The 24,791-nt window shown below is 39.0% G+C and overlaps 1 protein-coding gene across 6 annotated transcripts in view; it reads right to left on the bottom strand.

The window, feature by feature from the left end:
* Positions 1-24,791, bottom strand: part of FBXL20 (F-box and leucine rich repeat protein 20) — a 105,824-nt gene that overhangs the window by 22,839 nt on the left and 58,194 nt on the right. For all 6 annotated transcript variants that reach the window (XR_003607103.2, XR_003607101.2, XM_028089818.2 and 3 more), the window contains exons 3-6: positions 14,021-14,075; positions 11,412-11,486; positions 9,781-9,875; positions 9,030-9,098 (exon numbers count right to left, since the gene is read on the bottom strand). Coding sequence is in view for 4 of the 6 variants with exons in the window: in XM_028089818.2 (XP_027945619.1) it covers positions 9,030-9,098; positions 9,781-9,875; positions 11,412-11,486; positions 14,021-14,075 (294 nt within the window). In the remaining 2 variants the exon portion in view is untranslated. The remainder of the gene's footprint in view (positions 1-9,029; positions 9,099-9,780; positions 9,876-11,411; positions 11,487-14,020; positions 14,076-24,791) is intronic.

Below are 24,791 nucleotides of genomic sequence, written 5' to 3'. Positions count from 1 at the left end.
CCCAGGCGCCCTCTGCTCTTTCATTTAAATCTCTGCTCAAGATAACCTTTTGCATGGCAGTAATGAAATGGTTGGATTTTTGCAAGGTGTACTGAGGACAGACCAGTATCGGGCTTGAACAAGCTAAGTTATGGATTACTACCTACTTGTCCTTATGACTTTTTAAAAAAAGATTTATTGGGGCACCTGGTGGCTCAGTCATTGGGCATCTGCCTTTGGCTCAGGTCACGGTCCCAGGGTCCTGGGATCGAGCCCCACATCGGGCTCCCTGCTCAGCGGGAAGCCTGCTTCTCCCTCTCCCACTCCCCCTGCTTGTGTTCCCTCTCTCACTGTGTCTCTCTCTGTCAAATAAATAAACAAAATCTTAAAAATAAATATTTATTTAATTTCTGAGAGAGCGAGCGAGCAAGCATGTGTAGGGAAAGGGGCAGAAGGAGAGGGAGAGAGAGAATCCTCAAGCAGACTCCATTAAGTGTGAGCCCAACATGGGGCTCTATCCCAGGACCCTGAGATCATGACTTGAGCTGAAATCAAGAGTAGGCCACTTAACCAACTAAGCCTCTCATGAGCCCTTGTTTTCTTTCCTTTTTTAAAAAAGTAATCTCTACCCCCAACATGGGGCTTAAACTCATGATTCCCAGATCAAGAGTCGCATGCTCCACCAACTGACCAGCCAGGTACTCCTTTATGAATTTCTTAAAGGCTTTTTTTTTTTAAGATTTATTTCAGAGAGAGAGAGCACAAGTTGGGGGGACAGGCAGAGGAAGAGGGAGAAGCAGACTGTCTGCTGAGCAGGGAGCCCAATGAGGGGCTCAATCCCAGAACCCTGAGATCATGACCCGAGCCAAAGGCAGATGCTTAACCGACTGAGCCATCCAGGTGCCCCTAAAGGCTCTTTTTCCACCGTGATCATGTTCTTGGTTTAATTTTTTTAACTTATGATGGAAAATTTCAAATACATACGAGTGAATAATAGAGAATGCATATGTACCATCATTAAGCTCTGACATTTATTAATTTCTATTATTTCTATTTCATCTATTTCCCTCTGCTTTTTTGTTCCAGTATTTTAAAGCAAATCCCAGACATATTATTTCACCTATAAATATTTTAGGACATATTTCTAATAGATAAGGACTTTAATTCCTTAATATCTGATAACCCGTCTGTGTTCAAGTTTCCTCAATTGTCTTATAAATGCCTTTGTCAAGTTGATTTGTTCAAATAGGATCCAAATAGGAGCCATACATTCTATTTGGCTGATATGTGTCTTAGGTCTTTGTGTGGACCTATGTTTCCATTTCTTCTGGATAGATGCCTAGGGTTAGCATTGTTAGGTCCTACACTATGTTTATGTTTGACTTTTTAAGAAACTACCGAACTGCTTTCCAAAGTGGCTGTACTATTTTACATTCCCACCAGCAATGCATGAAGGTCTCAGTTTCTCTACATCCTTGCCAATACTTGGCGCTCTTTTTGATTATAGCCATGTTAGTGGGTATGGACTGTAATCCTACTGTGATTTTATTCTGCAGTTCTGTAATGAATACCCTTTCTTGTACTTATTAGCCATTCATCTCTTCCCTTGGTGAAATGTCTATCTAAGTGTTTGGCCCAATTTTTAATTGGACTGACTTATTATTGATTCTAAGAGTTCTCTATATACTCTTAATACATGTCTTTAATTTCTTTCAGTAATGTTTTGTCATTTTCAGATACTTCTTTTAGAACTATGTCATCGGAGAATATAGACAGTTTTACTTCTTTCCTGTCGGTATGCAGTATGTCCCCCCTTTTCTTCTGCTTATTGAATTTGGCTAGAATCTCTAACAGAATGTTGATAGAAATGGTGACATTTAACATCCTCACCTTGCTCATCTCAGGGTAAAGGATTCAGCCTTTCATCAATAAGTATGAGGTTAGCAGTAGGTTTTTCATAGATGCTTTTGATCAGATTGCGAGAACTCTTTTCTATTTCTAGTTTGTTGAGAATTTCTTTTTATTATGAATGGGTGTTGGATTTTGTCATGTGTTTTTTCTGTATCGGATGATGTATTGATGATCTACTGTTACTTAACGAACTACTCCAAAACTAAGCAGCTTAAAACAACAAATATTTACTATCACAGTTTTTGTGGGACAGCAATACAGGCCCAGGTGGCTTTAGCTGGGTGCCTCTGACTCAATATCCGTCACAAGGCTGTAATCAAGGTATTGGTCACAGTTGCATTCACCTCAAAGGTTAACTGGGGGCAAATTCCCTTCCAAGCTTATTTAGGTGGCTGTTGGCAGACCTCAGAAGATCCAATTCCAAGCTCACTCATTTAGTTTTTGGTAGGTTTCAGGTCCTTGCGGGCTGTTGGCCAGACCTCAGTTCCTTGCGACATGGACCTCTCCACAGAGCTACTCACAATAGGACAGCTTGCTCCCCCCAGAGCTGGAGCCCTGAGGGAAAGCAGAGAAAGACAGAATCACAGTCTTTTGGTAACCTAATCTCCAAAGTGACATCAAATCTCTTTTGCAGTATTCTATTGTTAGAAATGAGTCACTAGGTCCAGTCCACGTTCAAGGGAAAAGATTACATAAGGGTGTGAGTACTAGGAGGCAGGGGTTACTTGGGGGCCATTTTAGAGGCCACCAATCCCACTGAGATGATCATGTGGTTTTTGTCCTTTATTCCAGGAGGCAATAAATCTCACCAGCTGCCTATTTTTATATGGCTCACAAGTCAAGAATGGTTTTGATGTTTTTAAATGGTTGAAAAAAATTTTTTTAAAGATGTATCATGCAACATGTGAAAATCATATGAAATTCAAATCTCACTGCCCAGAAATAAAGTTTTATTGGAGCACAGTTATGCCTATTTGTTTATGTATAGGCTATGGCTGCCTTTGGAAAACACTGGCAGGGTTGAGGAGTTGACAGATAACTGTATGGCCAATGAAGTCCTAAAAATATTTAATCTGGCCCCATACAGAAAGTCTGCTGACTTCTACTTTATTCTACTAATTATTATGAGAGATAATTGATTTTCATATATTAAGCCATACTTGTATTTCTGGGATAAATCCCACTTGGTTATGATCCCAAATCCTCTCATACATTGCTGGATTCAGTTTGCTGACACTTTGTCAAAGTATTTTTGTGGCTCTGTTTCTGAGGGATCACAATCAATAGATTACCTTTTATTGTGATGTCTCTGGTAGCAGAAAAACTGGCCTCATAGAATGAGTTATAACATACTACTACATTTTATGAATCAGTTTGAAGACTGGTATTATCTCTTCTTTAAATATTTGATGGGATTCACCAGTGAACTCATCTGGGCCTGGAGTTTTCTTTACAGGATGCTTTTGAATTATTCACTGAACTTACTTGTTACAGATCTATTCAGATTTTTTTTTTAAGTCTAATTTGGTAATATGAGCCTTCCCAGGAATTTGTCCATTTCATCTAGACTGTCTAATTTGTTGGCATAAAGTCATTTATGGGGGCACCTGGGTGGCTTGGTCAGTTAAGCATCTACCTTCGGCTCAGGTTATGATCCCAGGGTCCTGGGATTGAGCCCCACATCGGGCTCCCTGCTTGGTGGGAAGCCTGCTTCTCCCTCTCCCCCTGCTTGTGTTCTGTCTCTATCTCTCTGTCAAATAAATAAAATCTTTAAATAAATAAAAATAAAATAAAGTCATTTATGATATTCCCTGATAATCCCTTTAATCTCTGTCTTTTGGGTATTTAGTCTTCTCCTTCATTCCTGCTTTTGATAATTTATGTCTTTTATTTTCTTAGTCTGGGCTTGTCTATTTTGATTTTTCCCCCAAAAAACCAGCTTTTGGTTTCATTACTGTTTTTCTCTTTCCTATTTTATTGATATTCAACCTAATCTTTTTTTCTTTTTTAAGTAAACTCCACGCCCAAAGTGGGACTCAAACTCACCACCAGGAGGTCAAGAGTCACATGCTCTACAGACGGAGCTAGTCAGGTGCCCCTAGATCCTTGATTTTAAACCTTTCTTTTCTAACGTAAGCATTTGAAACTACATTTTTCTCTCAAGTATTGCCTTTGGTACAGTCCACAAGTTTCAAATGTTGTGTTTTCATTATCACACAGCAAAACATATTTTTTAGTTTTCTTTGTAATCTATTCTTTCACCCATGTTATTCTGAAGGATGATATTAGGACAAGTTCATTGACAGTGCTGCTCAAGTCTTCTAGAGCTTTACCGGTGTTTGGTCTACTTGATTTATCTTTACTATTTATTATCTTCCACCTACACTTTTTCCTGAAGTTTACATCATCTCATATTAATAACCACGCCAAGTTTCCTATGATTAGTGATTATGATAGTATAGCCTTTCTCATCCTTTTACTTCCACATCCATATTATCTTTAAGTTTTCTTGTAAATTCTTGAGCATCTTTTTACTTGTTTTTTTTAAACTTTTTTTTTAAAAAGATTTTATTTATTTGAGAGAGAGAATGAGAGAGAGAAAAAGCACATGAGGTGGGGAGGGTCAGAGGGAGAAGCAGACTCCCTGCTGAGCAGGGAGCCCGATGCAGGACTCGATCCAGGGACTCCAGAATCATGACACGAGCCGAGGGCAATCGCTTAACCAACTGAGCCACCCAGGCGCCCAACTTTTTATTGGTCAATTTTTTTTTTAAGATTTTATTTATTTGAGAGAGAGAGAATGAGAGATAGCACGAGAGGGAGGAGGGTCAGAGGGAGAAGCAGACTCCCCGCTGAGCAGGGAGCCCGATGCAGGACTTGATCCCAGGACTCCAGGATCATGACCTGAGCCGAAGGCAGTCGCCCAACCAACTGAGCCACCCAGGCGCCCCGGTCAATTTTCTAATCTCTATCATTTCTGGGTCTGTTTCCATTCTGGTATCATTTCATGTTTCGCATGTCTTGTAATTTTCACCGAATGCTGGAAATTCTGTATGCTGGGTGTCTAGGTTTTGTCACCTTCTTTAAAAAGAATGTTGAGGTGGCACCTGGGTGGTTCAGTTATTAAGCATTTGCCTTCAGCTCAGGTCGTGATCCCAGGGTCCTGGGATCAAGCCCCTGCTCCGTGGGAAGCCTACTTCTCCCTCTCCCACTCCCCCTGCTTGTGTTCCCTCTCTCGCTGTGTCTCTGTCAAACAAACAAAATCTTAAAAAAAATAAAAAATAAATAAAAAGAATGTTGAATTTCAACTTAGCAGATAGCTAAATTAGTTATGGATCAATTTGATTCTTAATTTTCTTCTTTTAACCTTTACTGGGACAGGCCTAGTCTAGCTTTACTACCAAGATGTGACCTTTCTGAAGTCTGTTATTAAATGCCCCTAGGTATTCCCCATTTGAGGTAGTCAGAACTTTTCCCAGCCTTATTTAAGCTCTGGCAATTTTTCAGTTTACAGTTTTCCAGTAATTGTTCTTTCCTTATTAGATGCTCTTTGTCTGGCTTTGTGGGGTCTCAATATGTGTATTTATACTTTACTATTCGGCCAAATCGATGTAGATTTCTATAGCCCTTTTTGAGTAGATCCTCCATTTTGAGACAAAAATTCCACTTTCGTCTCCCTGAGCTCTGATCTCTTACTCTTCAAATCAGCCAGAACTTTGTTCTCTGCTCGAGTTCCTTCTCCTTATACCATCATCTGGAAAATACCACCATGCAGAAAGCCAGGGTAGTCATAGGGTTCACCTGATTTGTTTCTCCGTCCTGTGCTGCATATTGTCCAACATCTCAAACTGGTTCTTTGCTATGTTTTGTATAGTTTTATAGTTGTTGATGGCAGGAGGGCAGTTACTGTCACAGCAGAAGCAGAAGTCTCCATCTTTGCTTTTTAATTTTTTTTAATTTATTTTTTTTAAAGATTTTATTTATTTATTTATTTGAGAGAGAGAAAGAGCATGAGAGAGGGAGGGTCAGAGGGAGAAGCAGGCTCCCCGCCGAGCAGGGAGCCTGATGCAGGGCCTGATCCCAGGACTCCAGGATCACGACCTGGGCTGAAGGCAGTCGCCCAACCAACTGAGCCACCGAGGTGCCCCTCCCTCTTTGCTTTTTTAAAGTTTGTGTCTTTTTTCTTTGATATTGCACTTAAAATACTATGTTTTTTTTTTAAGTTTATTTATTTATTTGTCTGAGAAAAGAGAGAGAGAGAATGCACAAGCAGAGGTAGAAGCAGGCTCCCTGCCAAGCAGAGAGCCCAATGCGAGACTCGATCCCAGGACCCTGGGATCATGACCTGAGCCGAAGGTAGATGCTTAACCAACTGAGCCACCCAGATGCCCCTAAAATATTATGTTTCTAAAGTCACTAGAACAGGCAAAAATCTGAACTAACCAGTGGTTATTTGATGATTTGATGATTTTTTTTTATAGGAGTGATAAAGTTAACATGCTTATGTTAAAAGGGCCCTACAAAAGTATCTTTTTTTTTTAAAGATTTTATTTACAGGGGCACCTGGGTGGTTCAGTTGTTAAGCATCTGCCTTCGGCTCAGGTCATGATCCCAGGGTCCTGGGATCGAGCCCCACATCGGGCTCCCTGCTCGGCGGGAAGCCTGCTTGTCCCTCTCCCACTCCCCCTGCTTGTGTTCTCTCGCTATCTCTCTGTCAAATAAATAAAATCTTTAAAAAAATTAAAAAGATTTTATTTACTTATCTGAGACAGAGAGAGAGAGTGTGCAAGTGAGGGGGGGGGGCAGAGGGAAAAGGAGAAGCAGACTCTCCGCCGAGCAGGGAACCCGATGCGGGGCTCGATCCCGGGACCCTGGGATCATGACCTGAGCCAAAGGCAGACGCTTAACGACTGAGCCACCCTGGAATCCCTACAAAAAAGTATCTTATACAAACTCTTTTGCAGTTTGCTTTTTTAACTATGTCCTGGAGATCACTCCAGAATACTATATATTTCCTCACTCCTTTTATTTAACAGTCCTCTATGGAATGACATTTGGATTGTTTCCCGTCTTTTGCTATTAAAAATATGGCAGTATTTGTTATTACGAACAGTAAAAATGAATAGCCTTGTGCATAAATTTTACTATATTTTTGTCAGTTTATCTTTGGTATGTAGGATAGATTCCTAGAAAAAAGTATAAATTGTATGTCACTTTTCTAGATACCAAACTGGTAAAATTCTTAATCTCTGTAACATTAAGTATTCAAAAGAAAAAAATAAACAGGTAACTTATCTAAAGTAAATGTAGGCTACTGGTATAAAGTCATGGTTAGGGGAGGGGTTATACTTATTTCTTATGTTAAAGGGTCAAATCAATCCACAGAAGTAATACTTGTTTATTATTACAAATATTCTTGTAATTCTACCATAGCAGAATTAACAACCGTAGTTCTTGTTTTTCAGACACTGTCTTATATTAAAAGTTAACAATACTGTGATCTTAAAGAAAGGAATGAAATAAACTGTATCCTGTGTCTGGAGTGTATTTCACTTTCCTTCATTAAAACAATTCTAGGGGCGCCTGGGTGGCCCAGTCGTTAAGCATCTGCCTTCAGTTCAGGTCATGATCTTAGGGTCCTGGGATCGGGCCCCGCATCGGGCTCCCTGCTCGGCGAGAGGCCTGCTTCTCCCTCTCCCACTCCCACTCCCCCTGCTGTAGTCCCTCTCTCGCTGTGTCTCTGTCAAATAAATAAAATTAAAAAAAAAAAAACAATTCTAAATATCCCACCTCCTTCATGAGGCCTTTTTGAACAGGAACATTCACTGAATAATCCTGGCCCCACGCTGTATAAACACACTTCCTCATCGGCTTCACTTCACCTCACAATAGGCAACAATTTCCCTATGTGATTGTAAATGTTATTTGATACATATTATTAATTATTACCAATAGATACCCTGGAACTAATTTTTTGGGGGTGTGCTGAATGTTTTTTATGTCTACCTTCCACGTCTATTAGGTCTGTGATAATAAGCTCTCAAGGATGAAGGATTGCTTTATTTCATTTATACTGTAACTGACAGACACAGTACATTTAAAGGGTCATTTAATAATGCTCTCAATATTATTACAAGTTGCTCAGTTATGTCTTTAAGATTTTATAGAATTATCTGTTTACTGTGGATTTTTTAAAATATTTTATTTATTTATTTGAGACAGAGAGAGAGAGAGAGAGAGAGCGCGCATGGTCGGGGAGGAGGGGCAGAGGGACAAGCAGACTCCCCACTGAGCACAGAGCCCAACGACTTGGGGGCGGGGCGGGGGGCGCCTGGATCCCAGGACCCTGAGATCAGACCAGAGGCAAAGTTGATGCCCAAATGACTGAGCCACCCAGGAGCCCCTATTTACCATGTCTTTTGAAGGAAAGCTATTAGTATCTTCTTGAAATATAAGTAGTCCTAGTAATTTATATTATTAATATCCCTACTGCATATCCATGGTCTATAATTTGTAAGGTTCACTTTATTTTTTTTTAAAGATTTTATTTATTTATTTGACAGAGAGAGAGAGAGCACAAGCAGGGGGGATGGCAGACAAGGAGAAGCAGGCTCCCTGCTGAGCAGGAAGCCCGATGAGGGACTCAATCCCAGGACCCTGAGATCATGATCTGAGCGGAAGGGCAGCCAGTTAACTTAACTGACTGAGCCACCCAGGTGTCCCTTAAGTTTCACTTTAAATATCAAGATAGAATTTGGGCCAGATTCCAAAATAAGTTTCTTATGCCATTTCTATTTTAATGTTGTTTTCGCCTTTTAAAATATCTTTCCTGGGGCGCCTGGGTGGCTCAGTCGTTGAGCGTCTGCCTTCGGCTCAGCTCATGATCCCAGGGTCCTGGGATCGAGCCCTGCATCGGGCTCCCTGCTCAGCGGGAAGCCTGCTTCTCCCTCTCCCACTCCCCCTGCTTGCTGTGACTCTCTCTGTCAAATATATAAATAAAATCTTAAAAAAAAATAAAATATCTTTTCTCTGTAACACTACAATGAAATTTGCTAAATATATTTAATAACCCACATTTAAAGCTAGTATAGGCAGGACACAAGGGGCTATGACTTACCCTTCTAAAACAAAATACTTACGCATCTGTTGTCTTTGTACATCCGTTTAGATTCAGTACTTCAATGTTCCTACAATTTTGTGCAAAGGTCCTTTACAGGAAAGAAACAAAGTTAAAGGTCTGAAAACAAATGGGCATAATTCTAGGCATTACAAAAAAATAATAAAAGATATTATTATTGGTAATATTGGATGTTTGTACAAAACAAGCTCACATTTACAAATAAATTCATTTTCAACCACGAATTTTTTTTTTTAAAGATTTTATTTATTTATTTGACAGAGAGTGAGCGAGCACAAGGAGGGGGAGCAGAAGGTAGAGGGAGAGGGAGAAGCAGGCTCCCCACTGAGCAGGGAGCCCGATGCAGGACTCGATCCCAGGACCCTGGGATCATGACCTGAGCTGAAGGCAGACGCTCAACCTACTGAGCCACCCAGGCGCCCCAACCATGAACTCTTAAACATTGATCTTTGTGTCAACCAAGGTTACAATTACCCTAACTTTGAGTCAACAAATTAAAAAATTTACTCAAGGCTCCAAAAGAGTCATTTATGATATGAGGAATCTGGCTTTTGGTGTGGAGTACTTATTCTTGTTTTATTCTCAAGACCATACACCCCCAAACCATATATCCCAGTGTTATAAGCAATGTATGTGTGTTTGGGTTCTGAAGAACTTAAGAATATAAAAATTATTTTAGCTTTTTCTGGGTGAGATGGTGCTGTTCTTTACTTCAGCCAAGAAGATCAATTAATCAATAGTTACGTTCTTACCTTAATGCATTGTCTCCTACTCCAAGACACCCACGAAGACTTAACTTTCGTAAAAAGCCCCCACATCTTTTTGAAATATTCTCCACTACTCGGCCCTGTAAAAAAAGATTGAAACAAAACAAAACAGAACAATAAGGTACCACATTGTTTTTGAAGAGAACAGATCCTTGTTTTAAAATAATTTATAAACAAAGAAGAGGCTTCTACTTGTTTTCAAAACTTAATTCAATAAAGAAATTTCAACTTACTTTGAGAAATCTTTCCTGATCAACTCATCTACCTGAAACAGGTTTACACCCTGTATTGTTCATTTTGTTCAGTTTGTGAGACACTCTGCAGTTGAGGAAATGGTGCTCTGTACTTCTTATTGCACTATATTAACGCAGACTGACCTCTGGGTTAAACTGCAGCTATTGAAGGACATTAGCTACCTTTATTATTTCTGAATCCTTTCCAAAGTGTTTACTATAGCACTCTAAATACAGTGGAGACTCAACAAACACTTAACAGAAGCTTGCTGAATGATTTTGTGGGTCATGTTGCTTTAAACATTTATTTCCATGAAGATTAGACAACTGTGAAAAACCTAAGAGTCCAGCATAATGTCAGTGGGTATTATTTTAAAAGTACTTTCTGTAGAAATGATAAGTTCCATTTCTACTGGAAAGTTCATGTGAGGCTTTTGAAAAACTTCTTATATGGATCCTCAAGACAAGTTCCCCTAGAACTTAAAAATTTTTTATTTTTTTATTTTTTTTTAAAAGATTTTATTTATTTATTTGAGAGAGAGAATGAGATAGAGAGAGAGCATGAGAGGGGAAAGGGTCAGAGGGAGAAGCAGACTTCCTGCTGAGCAGGGAGCCCGATGTGGGACTCGATCCCGGGACTCCAGGATCATGACCTGAGCCGAAGGCAGTCGCTTAACCAACTGAGCCACCCAGGGGCCCCTTAAAAATTTTTTAAATCTAAATCTCATTTTATCCTTATAATATGATGAGGAAGCTATTACTTCCACTCTACTGACAAGAAAACCAAGGACCACAGAATTCAGGTTCATGTTAAAATAATCTAAGCTTAAGCCATTATCCTTCTCTATTTTAGAGATAACAGGCTATATACTAAGAGATGAACTATGAGGAAGAAGTTTGAAGGGAAAAAAAAATTTCTCCCCAGCAAAAATAATTCATTAAATGACTTTGGCTTCATTCTTTTTTCATTCTCCACAAAAACTGTCTCTAAGCTCCCTAAAGACCAAATGCTCATCTCAATTAGAATTTATACAAATATCATCCTCCAAGTTGTTAACTCTATTCATTCTTCAATAAGCAAATATAAAAAGACTTCCTTAAAAAAGCAAACACACGTTCATTTCCACCACAAAAATAAAAACAAAAATTTTTAGTCCTATTAATACTAAATAATTCAGTATTCCTCAGTAAAATAGCTCTGCTTATTCTCAAAATCTGAACAAGCTTGTTGGGAACATTGCAGGTTCCCATGAAGTTCAGATGCACTGAAATTAATAGTTTCTCTCTCCAGGGAAAGGAGATATATATGGTTGGGGCTAATCTGTTCCATGCTGTAATTACATTCTAACATGAGAAACGGGGCCACACACCACATAATTATACCTCAATATCCCTCTGGAAATCAAACAGGTCAATTCGCTGCCAGTTACTGCCATCCAGAGCCAGAACATTCCAGGCCTGTTTTGAAGAAAAAGAGACAAAATGAGCAGAAGCTCAAGGGGGAAAACCAGCAATATTCAAGTTCACAATTCAAACCAATGATTGAAATTGACCAAAAAATTTCTCAGCCCACCACCACTAACTCCCAAAAGGTCTGCCTTGTTTCTGATTGATATTTTATCCAATTAGATTATCTCATAAATGAGTGGATATAGAAACTAGCAGCTAGGGGGGTTGGGAGAGGACAGATTGTGATAAGTATATTAGCCAGAATCTCTTTTCTAACCAGAAGATTTAGTTTCTAATCTCCAAATGAGATACTTCTGCTGATGAAAAACAAGTCTCTTACTCCATCCCTCCACTAGGAGCAAGATGAGGTGAAACCAAAGAAAGAGTAAAGTACTCTGAATATAGCTATGTTCAATATACATACTTGCTATCCATAATTAATCACTTGGTCAGACTTGAAACTGATATAGTAACGTGGGACTTAGAAAGGACACTCATTTCTCCATATACATGACAGAATCTTATTGTTTTCCTCATTAGCAATTTACTCACTGAGGCATGTTTTTCAACTGGTCATCTTTCCCTCTAACTTGAGTCAGTGGAAATTTTAAAACAGTGAACGTTTAACACTTCTCATACATTTCTTCAGTTAAGCTAAAGAGAGGCAAGAATTTCGACTTTTTAGGATTAGAAAAAATGACTCCAATAAGACTTAATTTGTTGTGTATCATATTTTAATAAGAAACCTTTAAAAGTTTCCCCTATTAAAGTATAAACAAAAGTTTTAAAATTGTTGAGTTATAAACTTAGAATATTATCTCTTACTATAACACATCAAAATGGAGTCAATACTGAGATTCTAAAAAGGAGATTACAAGCCCCAGGGTAAGTGTCACACAATCAGCAAGAAATATGTCAGGGGTATGAGGGTAAATAAAGTTATTACTTTGGAAATCTTTAAGGTTTACTCAGGAGTTCAACGTTGCTTTTCTTTTTGTGGTCTCATGTCATCTTAAATGGCTAGCCATGGGAGACAAAAGGTAAAACTTTTAAAATATCATATGTGTACTAGATTCTTAGGTAAATATACTTCTGGTTTGATTTGATATTTCTCATTTCCTTCCTTTCACTAATAAGAAGAAAACATAACAAACTGAGACTAAAATTTGGAATCACAGGTTCCTTTCTAGAGTCTTTTTTTTAAGAAAAAAAAACTAATGCATTAAGTAGTTCAAGTACAGAGAACAATCATCGCATAAGTACCGATGTACCAATTCTCCAGATTTAACAAAAACTGGTGGTGTGCTTTCCTTTCTTTTAAGTTAAAACATTAATAGGGAAGAGGAACCTGCAAATGAAAACAATTAAAATTCACTAAAATCAACACCCATGAGATGAGACTGCAACTTAACAAAAAGGTTTAGGCATGAGTCTGGGTATTTTGTTTCTCAATGATGACCTCAGCTCCATCTGAAGATATTAAGGAAACCCTATTCATTTGTACCAGCCATTTCCATAGCACAAATACAAGGGATAAAAAAGTCATCAAGAAAAATCATTAAAATATTACTGTTTCCAAAGTAGCTGATACACCAATTTAGTATGGCTTTTGGGATGCAGAAATTATATTTAAAGTTAGCAAGACACGGTGAATTTTCTATGGCAAGTTTTATGGGTTTTTTTGAGGGGAGTAGTGTTGGTTATTTGAAAACCTGTGCACACCTACAAAGATAAACACAATATGGTATAACCCTGTTCCATATCCAGCACTTAGTACAGTATCTCATACATAGTAGTTTCTCAATAAATGTTTATTAAATGAACAAGCAAAAAGCCATTGTCCAGTTATTAAAAAAAGTGATGATTGCATGTGCCCATTTAACGTGTTAATCATTATAGATCTGTATTACAAAAAAGAAAGCAATTTTCCCACAACACAGAATCTATTCTTTGTATTAGTGGCAGCCAATAAGATTATGATATTTCAGTTTTGTCACAACAATATCAATTGACAAAAATAGATAAGTGAAATTAAAAACTGATTTTAAGAATGGAATCTGGTTTGCCCTATAATTTTTAAATAAATTATATTCTAGGTACTAAATTTTGAGGAAAGCAATATGGGGAAAAAACATGAGAATTAGAGCCTTGAGCCTTCCATGGGTGTGTGTGTGTGCATATAAAATGAACTAGAAAAACATAATAAAACTGTTTTATTACAATTCTGAGTAGAGCCTGACTTTTTGATTTGCGTGTTTAATACTTTTTCCTTGAAAATGTTTCCTGTTAAAAAAAGAGGAAAATGTTTCCTGTTTGCATTATATAAATAGTTAAGATTTCCAAAAAATTAAAGTTAGAGACAGTATATAGTGTAGAATCCTACTGCAGAATTACATGGGTTTGGGAATGCCATGCATTAAATACCAACCTCTGACACATAACATACAACTAACATCTGAGGGAAACGGTTTGTCTACTATATACAGAGGCTGATATCATCAGCATTAGGAAGGGGTACCCCTATAATCATCAACAATTCTTACCCTGGAGACCTGAGCACAGCGACACAAAGTAACAACATCCAGAAAAGAAAATATCCTAAAAGAGAAGGAGACAAACTTTATTATATAAGTAGTTTCTCTTGATTTTTACCTATAAATGCCTATGTTAATACATGCATGAAAAGGGAGAGGTTCTTTTTTTTTTTTTTAAGATTTTATTTATTTACTTGACAGAGAGAGACACAGCGAAAGAGGGAACACAAGCAAGGGGAGTGGGAAAGAAGCAGACTTCCCGCAGAGCGGGGAACCCAATGCGGGGCTCGATCCCAGGATCCTGGGATCATGACCTGAGCCGAAGGCAGATGCTTAACAACTGAGCCACCCAGGCGCCCCAGGGAGAAGTTCTTTTGAACAAACACAAAAAGCGGGAGCAACTTACAACATAACACTGCCCATATAAAACACTGGGGGAGAAAGAAATCTTTTACTTGAGAATGTATGTATAAGTACCACACAAGTTCAATTACTTGTATCAAGGGATAATAAAATATTTCTAACTGATACAATTTGTTAAAAGTAAAAAAAACAATGTTCACACTTCTGGTTATCAAAAGACTAGGGGAGTGTTAACTTTATAAAGAATATGACAGTTATGAAGGAAAAAAGATTAAATAATATAATAATACCTAAAAAATGAGTAACTATTAAATCTCTATATCTGTAATTCTAATTTAGGAAGTTATAAAACTCATCACTGTCGGGAAACACTGCCTAGAATTCTTCTCAGTCCTACAGAAGTTAAATATTTATTTTGAAGCATTATTATTTGAAATAACTGATTTGCTTAAAGTGTGATAACTCTCTACACTATAAGCCACCTGTAAAAACAGGTCAGAGCATCCTCATAATAAGTGAATGGGTCACATCTGTTTAAAGCCCTCTACTCATCAGCACCCTTTAAAGGTCATTTTGACCTGAATAATAAGCTCAACTCTTCTGCAAGTGGCAACAACTGTAATATAGCACATGCTTCAACGGTTTAAGTAAATTAAAGTTAATTTTGCCTTAAGGATTTTATAAATTCCTTGAGATAACTGGAGATACCTAGGATGTTACAAAACGGAGGTCAGGAAGCATTAATTTGGAGAAGAATGAAGGCCAGATTTTTTTCTTCCATAATTACTTTAAGTGTATAAAAACCTTCTGAATTAGCTTAAAAGAACAAAATTTTGTTGCTTAGTGATTAGAGCCTATCAGTCACATTTTTGGAACTTGGAATAAACTCAGCTAATAATTACATCAGACAAGGGCGCCTAGGTGACTCAGGTCATGATCTCAGGGTCATGAGATTGAGCCCCACGTTGGGCTCCTCACTGAGTGTAGAGCCTACTTAAGATTCTCTCCACTCCCCACCCACTCACATGTTCTCTCTCTCTAAAAAAATAAAAATAAAAATAAAAAACTTTAAAAAAATAATTACATCAGACAAAAAGTAATGTGCATTTTGTAAATATCTGTGTTTGTTTTTTTTTAAACTTTTTTGTTGGAGCACCTGGGTGGCTCAGTAAGTATCTGTCTTCGGCTCAGGTCATGATCCCAGGGTCCTGGGATCAAGCCCCCCATCAGGCTCCCTGCTCAGCAGGAAGGCTGCTTCTCCCTCTCCCACTCCCCCTGCTTGTGTTCCCTCTCTCGCTGTGTCTCTCGCTGTCAAATAAATAAATAAAATCTTAAAAAAAATAAAAAATAAACTTTTTTGTTATTTGGGTAAAATATACATAAAATTTGCCGTTTTAATCATTCTTAAGTGTACAATTCAGTAGCATTAAGTACATTCACACTGTTGTGCAACCATTACCACCATCCATCTCCAGAACTTTTTCATCTTTCCAAACTGAAACTCCATACTTATTAAACAGTACTCCTCCTTTCCCTTTCCGCTAGCTTCGGCCAACTACCACTCTACTTTTTTGTCTATAAATTTGGCTACTCTAGGTACTTCACATGAGAGGAATCATATGGTATTCGTCCTTTTGTGCTTTTTTAAAGATTTCTTTATTTTAGAGAGAGAGCAGAGGGAAGAGCAGAAGGAGAGGGAGACAGAGACTCTTATGCTGACTCCACATTGAGGATCCTGCAGGGCTCAATCTCACGACCCCAAGATCATGAACTGAGCCGAAATCAAGAGTCAGACACTCAACAGACTGAGTCATCCAGGCGCCCCAGTATTTGTCCTTTTATAACTGGCTTATTTCACTTAGCATAATGTCTTTAAGGTTCATCGATGTAACACGTCTCAGAATTTCCTTCCTAATGCTACATAATACTCTGCTGTAGGGGCGCCTGGGGGGCTCAGTCAGTTAAGCAGCCAACTCTTGGTTTTGGCTCAGGTCTTGATCTTGGGTCATAGGATTGAGTCCTCCATCTGGCTCCATGCTCAGAGCAAGTCAGCTTGGGATTCTCTCCCTCTGCCTCTGCCCCTCCTTAAATGAATAAAAAAGAAGAAAGGAAAGGAAAGGAGAGGAGAGGGGAGGGGAGGGGGAGGGGGGAGGGGGGAGGGGAGGGGAAGGGAGGGAAGGGAAGGAAAAAAAAAAGAAAAAAGAAAGGAAAAATCTTGGGGCATCTCTAAATAAATAAAAATCTTGGGCCGCCTGGGTGGCTCAGTTGTTAAGTGTCTGCCTTCGGCTCAGGTCATGATCCCAGGGTCCTGGGATTGAGTCCCATATTGGGCTCCCTGCTCAGTGGGAAGCCTGCTTCTCCCTCTCCCACTCCCCCTGCTTGTGTTCCCTCTCTCACTGTCTCTGTCAAATAAATAAATAAAATATTTAAATAAATAAATAAATTAATTAATTAATTAAAAAAAATCTCGGGGCACCTGGGTGGCACAGTCAGTTAAGCAGCCAACTCTGGTTTCAGCTCAGGTGGTGATCTCGGGTTGTGGAATCAAGCCCCACCTCAGGTTCCATGTTCAGTGGGGAGTCTGCTTGAGATTCTCTCTCTCCCTCTCCCTCTGCCCCCCTCATGCTCTAAAATAAATATACAAATCTTTAAAATAAAATCCTTAAAAAAATATTCCACTGTATGTGCATATCACATTTTGTACATCTGTCCATAGAGGGAAAGGTTGGATGCCTTTCTTGTTACCTTGAGGTGGTCCAGCTCGACTATTTTTTTATAGAATAAATCTCCCATCCTCTTTAATACAGATTACTAACCACTCCCAAATAAATATAGATATCCCCAACTTAGGTACCTCAATTCCTAAAACAGTACAGTAAATTTTTCTTATGCAACAATCATCCTTGAATTGCTGAAATGCCCCTGCCTTTTCCTGTCTTTTGCTATATCATACCTGTATGTGGAATTTCATAATCTAAAGATCCTGTTTTTGCAAACTCATCACTAACCCCTGAGCAATTTGTATAAATATATTATTACACCTGGGGGGACACAGGCGAGCAGCTTTACAGGTAATGATCCTAGTTAGACTACAGTAACCTTTTCTCCACAAAAGGAAGCACTATAGACAGACAGACATGAAACATCAGGCTGGAGGCCAAATGCAGAACTAGGAGACTCTCTGAAGCACACATCTCAACAATCCTAATTCCATTCTTAGAATGCACTGACTGGGGTTCTGAATATCAAGATCCCAAATGAGTTAGGTTTTCACCTGAATTTTGACACTGCAGTACATTAAAAAGAGAGAAGACAAATATAGCCACTATGCTCCTGTATTCATGTAAAAAGAGCTTGGTCTTTCCAGCCTTGATTTGGCTCCCTAGTAAGATGAATGATAAGCCTCAGTGCTTAAGTCCCTTCTACCACTCCATACTAGTCTGCCTAAATGTCTATTATTTTGTAAACTTTGATTTCTACTTATTCTACATACTTGACAGTGGAGATAATTATCTTTAGAGACCCGAATATAAGAATTGTTGGGATAGGCTGCCAGGGTTTTAGCCAGAGCGATGTTTTTGTTTTTTTGGGGGGGAGGTGGGGGGCTCACAATGAGCATTTATTCTTCAAAATATCATAATGTTAAGGTAAATTAAAAAAAAATCAGTACAGGGGTGCCTGGGTGGCTCAGTCATTGAGGGTCTGCCTTTGGCTTGGGTCATGATCCCAGAGTCCTGAGATCCAGCCCTGCATTGGGCTCCCTGCTCGGCAGGAAGCCTGCTTCTCCCTCTCCCACTCCCCCTGCTTGTGTTCCCTCTCTCGCTGTGTCTCTCTCTGTCAAATAAATAAAATGTTAAAAAAAAATCAGTACATGTATAAATATATATCTATAGCATCTATATAATAAGCCAGCATAATAAACTACATTATACTGAGCATCTTCCTGCTTTTCATCATCTTCAGGCTAAGTACCTTAGAGCGTGTTGACAGTGGTCCTTTTCTCCACACTTTAACCCTTTACATAATTCCTCCTGAGATACCTATGTCCATAACCAAAATGGTTAAGTGATGCATGATAACAACACTTACGGTAGTAGGCATTTCATAATGTATGCAATTGTCAAATCACTATGTTGTACTTTTTTCTTTTTTAAAAAGTAGGGTCCAGGTCCAATGTGGGGCTCCAACTCATGACTCTGAGATTAAGATTTGTTTGCCCCACTAAGCCAGCCACGGGCCCTGCCCTGATAACCAGAATGGTTAAGATCAAAGAGATAAGAAAACTGAGATGGAATGAAGGGTCTGCTATTGTCTAAGGATCCTCTTGATTGCTTCAATAAAAGTCTTTTCTGATCTCTTATCAACAGACTATTGAAAGACTGGACTGGCTTTAGGCTGCCCAGGTTTAAGCAAAGTAGACCTCGCCTTCCCCACCCTTGATAAAGAATACCAGGAAGCAAAAAGACACTAAAACATCATGTGGAAGAAAACAGGGTCTAATTCTACATAAAACTCATTGCCATACAAAAAAAGAAAAAAATAGGGGCGCCTGGGTGGTCAGTCATTAAGCATCTGCTTTCGGCTCAGGTCATGATCCCAGCATCCTGGGATTGAGCCCCGTGTCGGGCTCCCTGCTCTGCAGGAAGCCTGCTTCTCCCTCTCCCACTCCCCCTGCTTGTGATCCCTCTCTTGCTGTGTCTCTCTTTGTCAAGTAAATAAATAAAATCTTAAAAAAAAGAAAAAAGAAAAAGAAAAAAACAAATCCAAACCCTTAATACTAAATCCCTGGAGAACACAGGAGCTGGCTGTTAAAATCAATATTCAAAGTAGATTTTGAGATATGGTTACCTACAGTATGGTTCTCTAAAAAAGGATTTATTCCCAACTTCCTTTGGCTTCACAGTCTTATGACAAATATCCCAAACCCTCTTGAGCAACACCTCCTAATATAATTCTTATTTAAAAAGTTAAAAAGCGGCTCAGTTAAGCGTCTGCCTTCAACTCAGGTCATAATCCTGGGGTTCTGGGATCACAGGACTCCCTGATCAGCGGGGAACCTGCTTCTCCCTCTCTGCCATTCCCCGAGCTTGTGCTCTCTGGCTCTCTCTCTGTCAAAAAAAAAAAAAATGTTAAAAAGCATAGGGGCACCTGGGTGACTCAGTCAGTTAAGTATCCAACTCTTGAATTCGGCTTAGGTCTTGATCTCAGGGTTGAGAGATTGAGCCCCGTGTCGAGCTCTGCACTACGCATGGAGCCTGCTTAAGATTTCTCTCTCCCTCTCCCGCTGCCCCCTCGTCCCTCTCTTAAAAAAAAAAAGTTAAAAAGCGTACAGTGTGGGGGCACCTGTGTGGCTCAGTCGTTAGGCTTCTGCCTTCAGCCTGGGTCGTGATCCCGGGGTCCTGGGATCAAGTCCCACATCGGGCTCCCTGCTCCAATGGAAACCTGCTTCTCCCTCTCCCACTCCTCCTCCTTGTGTTCCTGCTCTCGCTAACTCTCTCTGTCAAATAAATAAATGAAATCTTTAAAAGAAAAAAAAAGCGTAGAGTGGTCCTGGAGAGGTTATAACTGGATAATTCCATTTACATAATGGGGATATCTATAGGTACAACTTTTTTAAGAGTAATTTGACAGTGTCTATTAAAATAAAAGATATACTTTTTTTTTTTTTTAAAGATTTTATTTAGGGCGCCTGGGTGGCTCAGTCGTTAAGCGTCTGCCTTCGGCTCAGGTCATGATCCCAGGGTCCTGGGATCGAGTCCCACATCGGGCTCCCTGCTCAGCGGGAAGCCTGCTTCTCCCTCTCCCACTCCCCCTGCTTGTGTTCCTGCTCTCGCTGTCTCTCTCTGTCAAATAAATAAATAAAATCTTAAAAAAAAAAAAAAAAAAAGACACTTATCTCTAAAAAAAAAAAAAAAGATTTTATTTATTTGACAGAGAGAGACACAGCGAGAGAGGGAACACAAGCAGGGGGAGTGAGAGAAGGAGAAGCAGGCTTCCCGCTGAGCAGGGAGCCCGATGTGGGGCTCGATCCCAGGACCCTGGGACCATGACCTAAGCCGAAGGCAGACGCTTAACAACTGAGCCACCCAGGTGCCCTAAAAGATAGACATATTACAACCTGCAGAAGCAAAAGTAGGAGTAAAAATGGTTTACAGAATGTTCATGGCAACATTATTTGAAATAATGAAAAGTTAAAATAAATAAATAAATAAATAAATAAAATAAAAGAATGAGGTAATGCTACACGAACTGACCTAAAAAGAGGTCAATGATTATTAAATGACAAAAACAAGTTGTGGAAGAGTATTTATATCATGTTTTCATTTTTTTAAAGATTTTATTTATTTATTGAGAGAGAGAATGAGAGATAGAGAGCATGAGAGGGAAGAGGGTCAGAGGGAGAAGCAGACTCCCTGCTGAGCAGGGAGCCTGATGTGGGACTTGATCCCAGGACTCCTGGATCATGACCTGAGCCGAAGGCAGTCGCTTAACCAACTGAGCCACCCAGGCACCCTTCATTTTTGAAAAATATAAAAATATGATACATGAAGACATATAAGTATTGTACATGTAATATATCTAGATACAAGTGGATATATCTGCTACCTTTGGAGGGGAGAATAGGCTTTTTTTGGGGGGTGGGTGGATAGTGAAAGCAGGGATTAAAGAAGTCAGTTGTTTACTTCTTTGTATTTTTCAAAGTGTTGGGCTAATGAGTAATTTACATATTATTTGTTAAAAAAAATTTAAAGGAACGAGATGAAGATCTTTGGCCATATGAAGTGTTAAGGCTTGCTCTGAATTTAGGGTTTTTTTTTTTTTAAAGATTTTATTTATTTATTTGAGGGAGGGAGCACATGAGAGATCACAAGCAGGGGGAGCAGCAAAAGCAGATTCTCTGCTGAGCAGGGAGCCAGATGTGGGGCTCAATCCCAGGACCGTGGGATCATAACCCGAGCCAAAGGCAGATACTTAGACTGAGCCACCCAGGAGCCCCTGAATTTAGGGTTCTGATACTTGCCTACTGTCTGACAGAAACTACACCACATTTTCAAAATTGGAAACTTCTCATTCCTCACAAGAGACCATCAGTTTGCACGAACTGTTCATTAAAACTGTATGCTAGTGTCTTTATTATCTAACTACCAGATGCAGGTTTACTAGGCCCCTGCTTTAAGTGAGAGGACTTCAGGTATAATTATAACATTATGGTTATCATCCATCATCTTGTGGGGAATTCTGCTAAAAGCAATATATGTTATCTGTAGCTATTGTGGACAAGAGCATTGACTCTTTAGACAAGAATCTGTTACAGATTAAGTTATAAGAGCTCTCTATACATACTTGGTTATTAATGTGGACATACTTCCATATTAGAAGTGAATCAGAGTTGGCAGACATAACCACCAAGAGCTCAGATCATCTCAACTTCTTAAATTAGGGCTGTGCTTTTTGGCTCCTTTTTAACTTGAATCTCAATGCAAAACTGCTCCTAAATAAACCAGATGCATACCCCTGGCCAAAAAGAATAGAAAAATAAGGATCCTAGGTGTTTTTTAAATTATCTTATTGTTACAAATCTGGAGAGGACACATCAGACAACTGGTCTTCTATCCAGCTACTTACAGTTAACTATTCAACCAAGATTATACGGATCAGAAATTATGCAAACCTAATCTACTCATATCTGGTAATCCCATGTAGCACACTAAATCATTTAGTTCTTCAGGTGTACAAGTAACAACTACTTAAATTATTAACTAGACCTGAGTTGACAGGGAAGTTTTGTCTTTCTAAATGAGAAGCTCTACAGGAATGTTAATGAGGGTTTTGTGTGTGTTTATGTGACTATTTGAGCAACTGGCAGTATCACCTTCTATGAACACTTTCTAGACAAAAATCATCTTGCTATGCTATGTGGTACAGAATTTTGAGCACTTCATTAACCATTTATTGACATGCTGGAAATAGTTGTATAATTTTTTCTTTTTCTTTTAAAGATTTTATTTATTTGACATAGAGAGAGAGAGAGAGAGAGAGAGCACAAGCAGGGGGAGTGGCAGGCAGAGGCAGAGGGAGATGCAGGCTCCCCGCAGAGCAGGGGGAGCCCGACACGAGACTCAATCCCAGGACCCTGGGATCATGACCTGAGCCGAAGGCAGTTGCTTAACCAACTGAGCCAGCCAGGCGCCCAGTTTATAATTTTTTCTTGAGGAAATAAAACTCAATGCGAAAGTAGGGTAGTGCTTTATTGTCATGGTTAGGCCTTTTATTTTCCATCAAAGGATGACAAATCTACTTGTTCACCTGGTTTGAAGTACAGGAATCAATCATCAATCCACAACAAAGAATATTTTGACTCCAGGACCTCATAAGAAATATAATCCTTGTGCTACCCTAATCTTATGAAAATTCCAGCTAAGATAAGTGAGATTTATAGAAGATTGTTTGAAGAACATTCATGATTCCTTTAAGTATGTTATATTCTATCTGTGGTAGGCACTGTAACTGACTCTCCAACAACCACTTCAGCCCAGTTAATTAGTCTAAACCTGTCACAGTGATTGGTTCAGGCCTAAGCCAATTTGGGCTAATGAGATCTGAGAAGAGGCTTTATAGGAGTATAAATGGTTGCCTATCTCTCCCCTCAGAGTGAACAAAGATACATGTTGATCCAATATTTGCTGGGATCCATCCTGTGCCCATAAAGAACAGTTTTTAGGACCAAGCTGATGCAGCTTCTAGCAGAACAGACAGAAAATTGCTGATGACATTGGGGATCCCATAAATCAAATGAACCTTGGGATGTAGGCAGCCTGATCTTTGTGTTTTCTTTTATATGAAATAACTTCCCTTACTGTGTAAGCCCATTTCAGAGTTTCTATTACTTGCAGCCAAAAGCAACCTTGGATCAACTGGACTGTCAGAAGCATCCATTTATTTTTACATGTTATTATTTTGTTTTTTAACTACTACAAAGGTGCTACAAGATGTGACCATATGAAATCTGTGACTGAATTTGCTATGGAACTTTATCCACAAAATGTTAAGTAGACTCTCATTTGAGAAATTTCTCTTAGAAAGCAGTGCTTTCTAGAAAGAGCTCTGATTTTATGGTATAATATATATATTTCTTCTTTTCTGTTAAGAGTATTATTTTAGGGGCGCCTGGGTGGCTCAGTCATTGGGCATCTGACTTTGGCTCAGGTCATGGATTCCAGGGTCCTGGGATCGAGCCCCGTGTCGGTCTTCCTGCTCTGTGGGAAGCCTGCTTCTCCTTCTCCTACTCCCCATTCTTGTGTTCCCTCTCTCGCTGTGTCTCTCTGTCAAATAAATAAATAAAATCTTAAAAAAAAAAGAATATTATTTCATTTATGCTATCAAGAAAATTTAAAGCTAAATGTGATACCCATCTATAGCAACTGTGTAAACTCTTACAAGAGTACATGTGCTTCCTTTCTGGTTTTGGTTTTCTACTTTAAAAAAAAAATATTTGTCATGGTCCTCATAGTTTGTATTTATTATACTTGCTCCTGATCCAAGTCATCTCAAGTACTCTGGAGACAAATAAATGAGTATCAATAAAATGGGTTCCAGAGTTTACAGCTGACATACTGATTTACATATATATTAGATTAAGATATGCATGAAATATTGCTAACTCATAGGACTTCAACTACCTTAATATAGAACATTTAAGCCAAGAGTGAATGTATAAGAGTACAATTAATCTGGACATACAGCCAAACCTCAACATCTGCCATACATAGCTCTTTTCTAGAGTTCTTACTAAATCAATCACCAGGTGATGACACCACATGTCTCATTGAGCCTGGTTGGAAACCTGACCCAAATGTTGCCACTCTATATGATGTTTTGGCCCTGAAGCTCTTCATTTCTGTGTCTGAGAGGCCTTGTATTTCTTCCTGTTTTATTTCCCATGGGTACTAGTAAATCCAAAAAGAGCTAAATATACACAATTTCTTACTCTTTCATGTCTTTATATACATATGAATTTTAAATCATGCTGCTAAGCTTGAGAATTGTATATACATCTGCCTTTTGGCATTGCCACCTGGATATCCACAGGTACCAGAACTGAACTCATTTTCATTATTTTCTTTCAGTTAACCCTGTTCTTCCACCTATTTTATCTTAGTGAGTGTTCCCACCATTCACTTGGCAGAAAGCAAAAAACTGGGGCACCATCCTTGCCTTCTTCCCAATACCCTCATTAGCATCACATCAAATCAATCAGCAATATACTGCCAGTCCCAGCTCTTAAAAATCTGATAGGGCCCATCCCTCCAATGGGGTTCAGGCCATCATTTCCCCCAGTAAAGATTACTGTAATAACTTTCTATTTGCTATTCTTGTCTTCAGCAAAAAACGTTTTTGTTAAATAAACAAGTATAGA

This window comes from Eumetopias jubatus, unplaced genomic scaffold, assembly GCF_037043125.1.
Source record: "Eumetopias jubatus isolate StellerSeaLion01/CBP00866 unplaced genomic scaffold, mEumJub1_p1.0 scaffold_10, whole genome shotgun sequence".
Classification (NCBI taxonomy): Eukaryota; Metazoa; Chordata; class Mammalia; order Carnivora; family Otariidae; genus Eumetopias; species Eumetopias jubatus.
The sequence above is the reverse complement of the archived record's forward strand: the minus strand, read 5'-3'. Positions and strand labels throughout refer to the sequence as shown.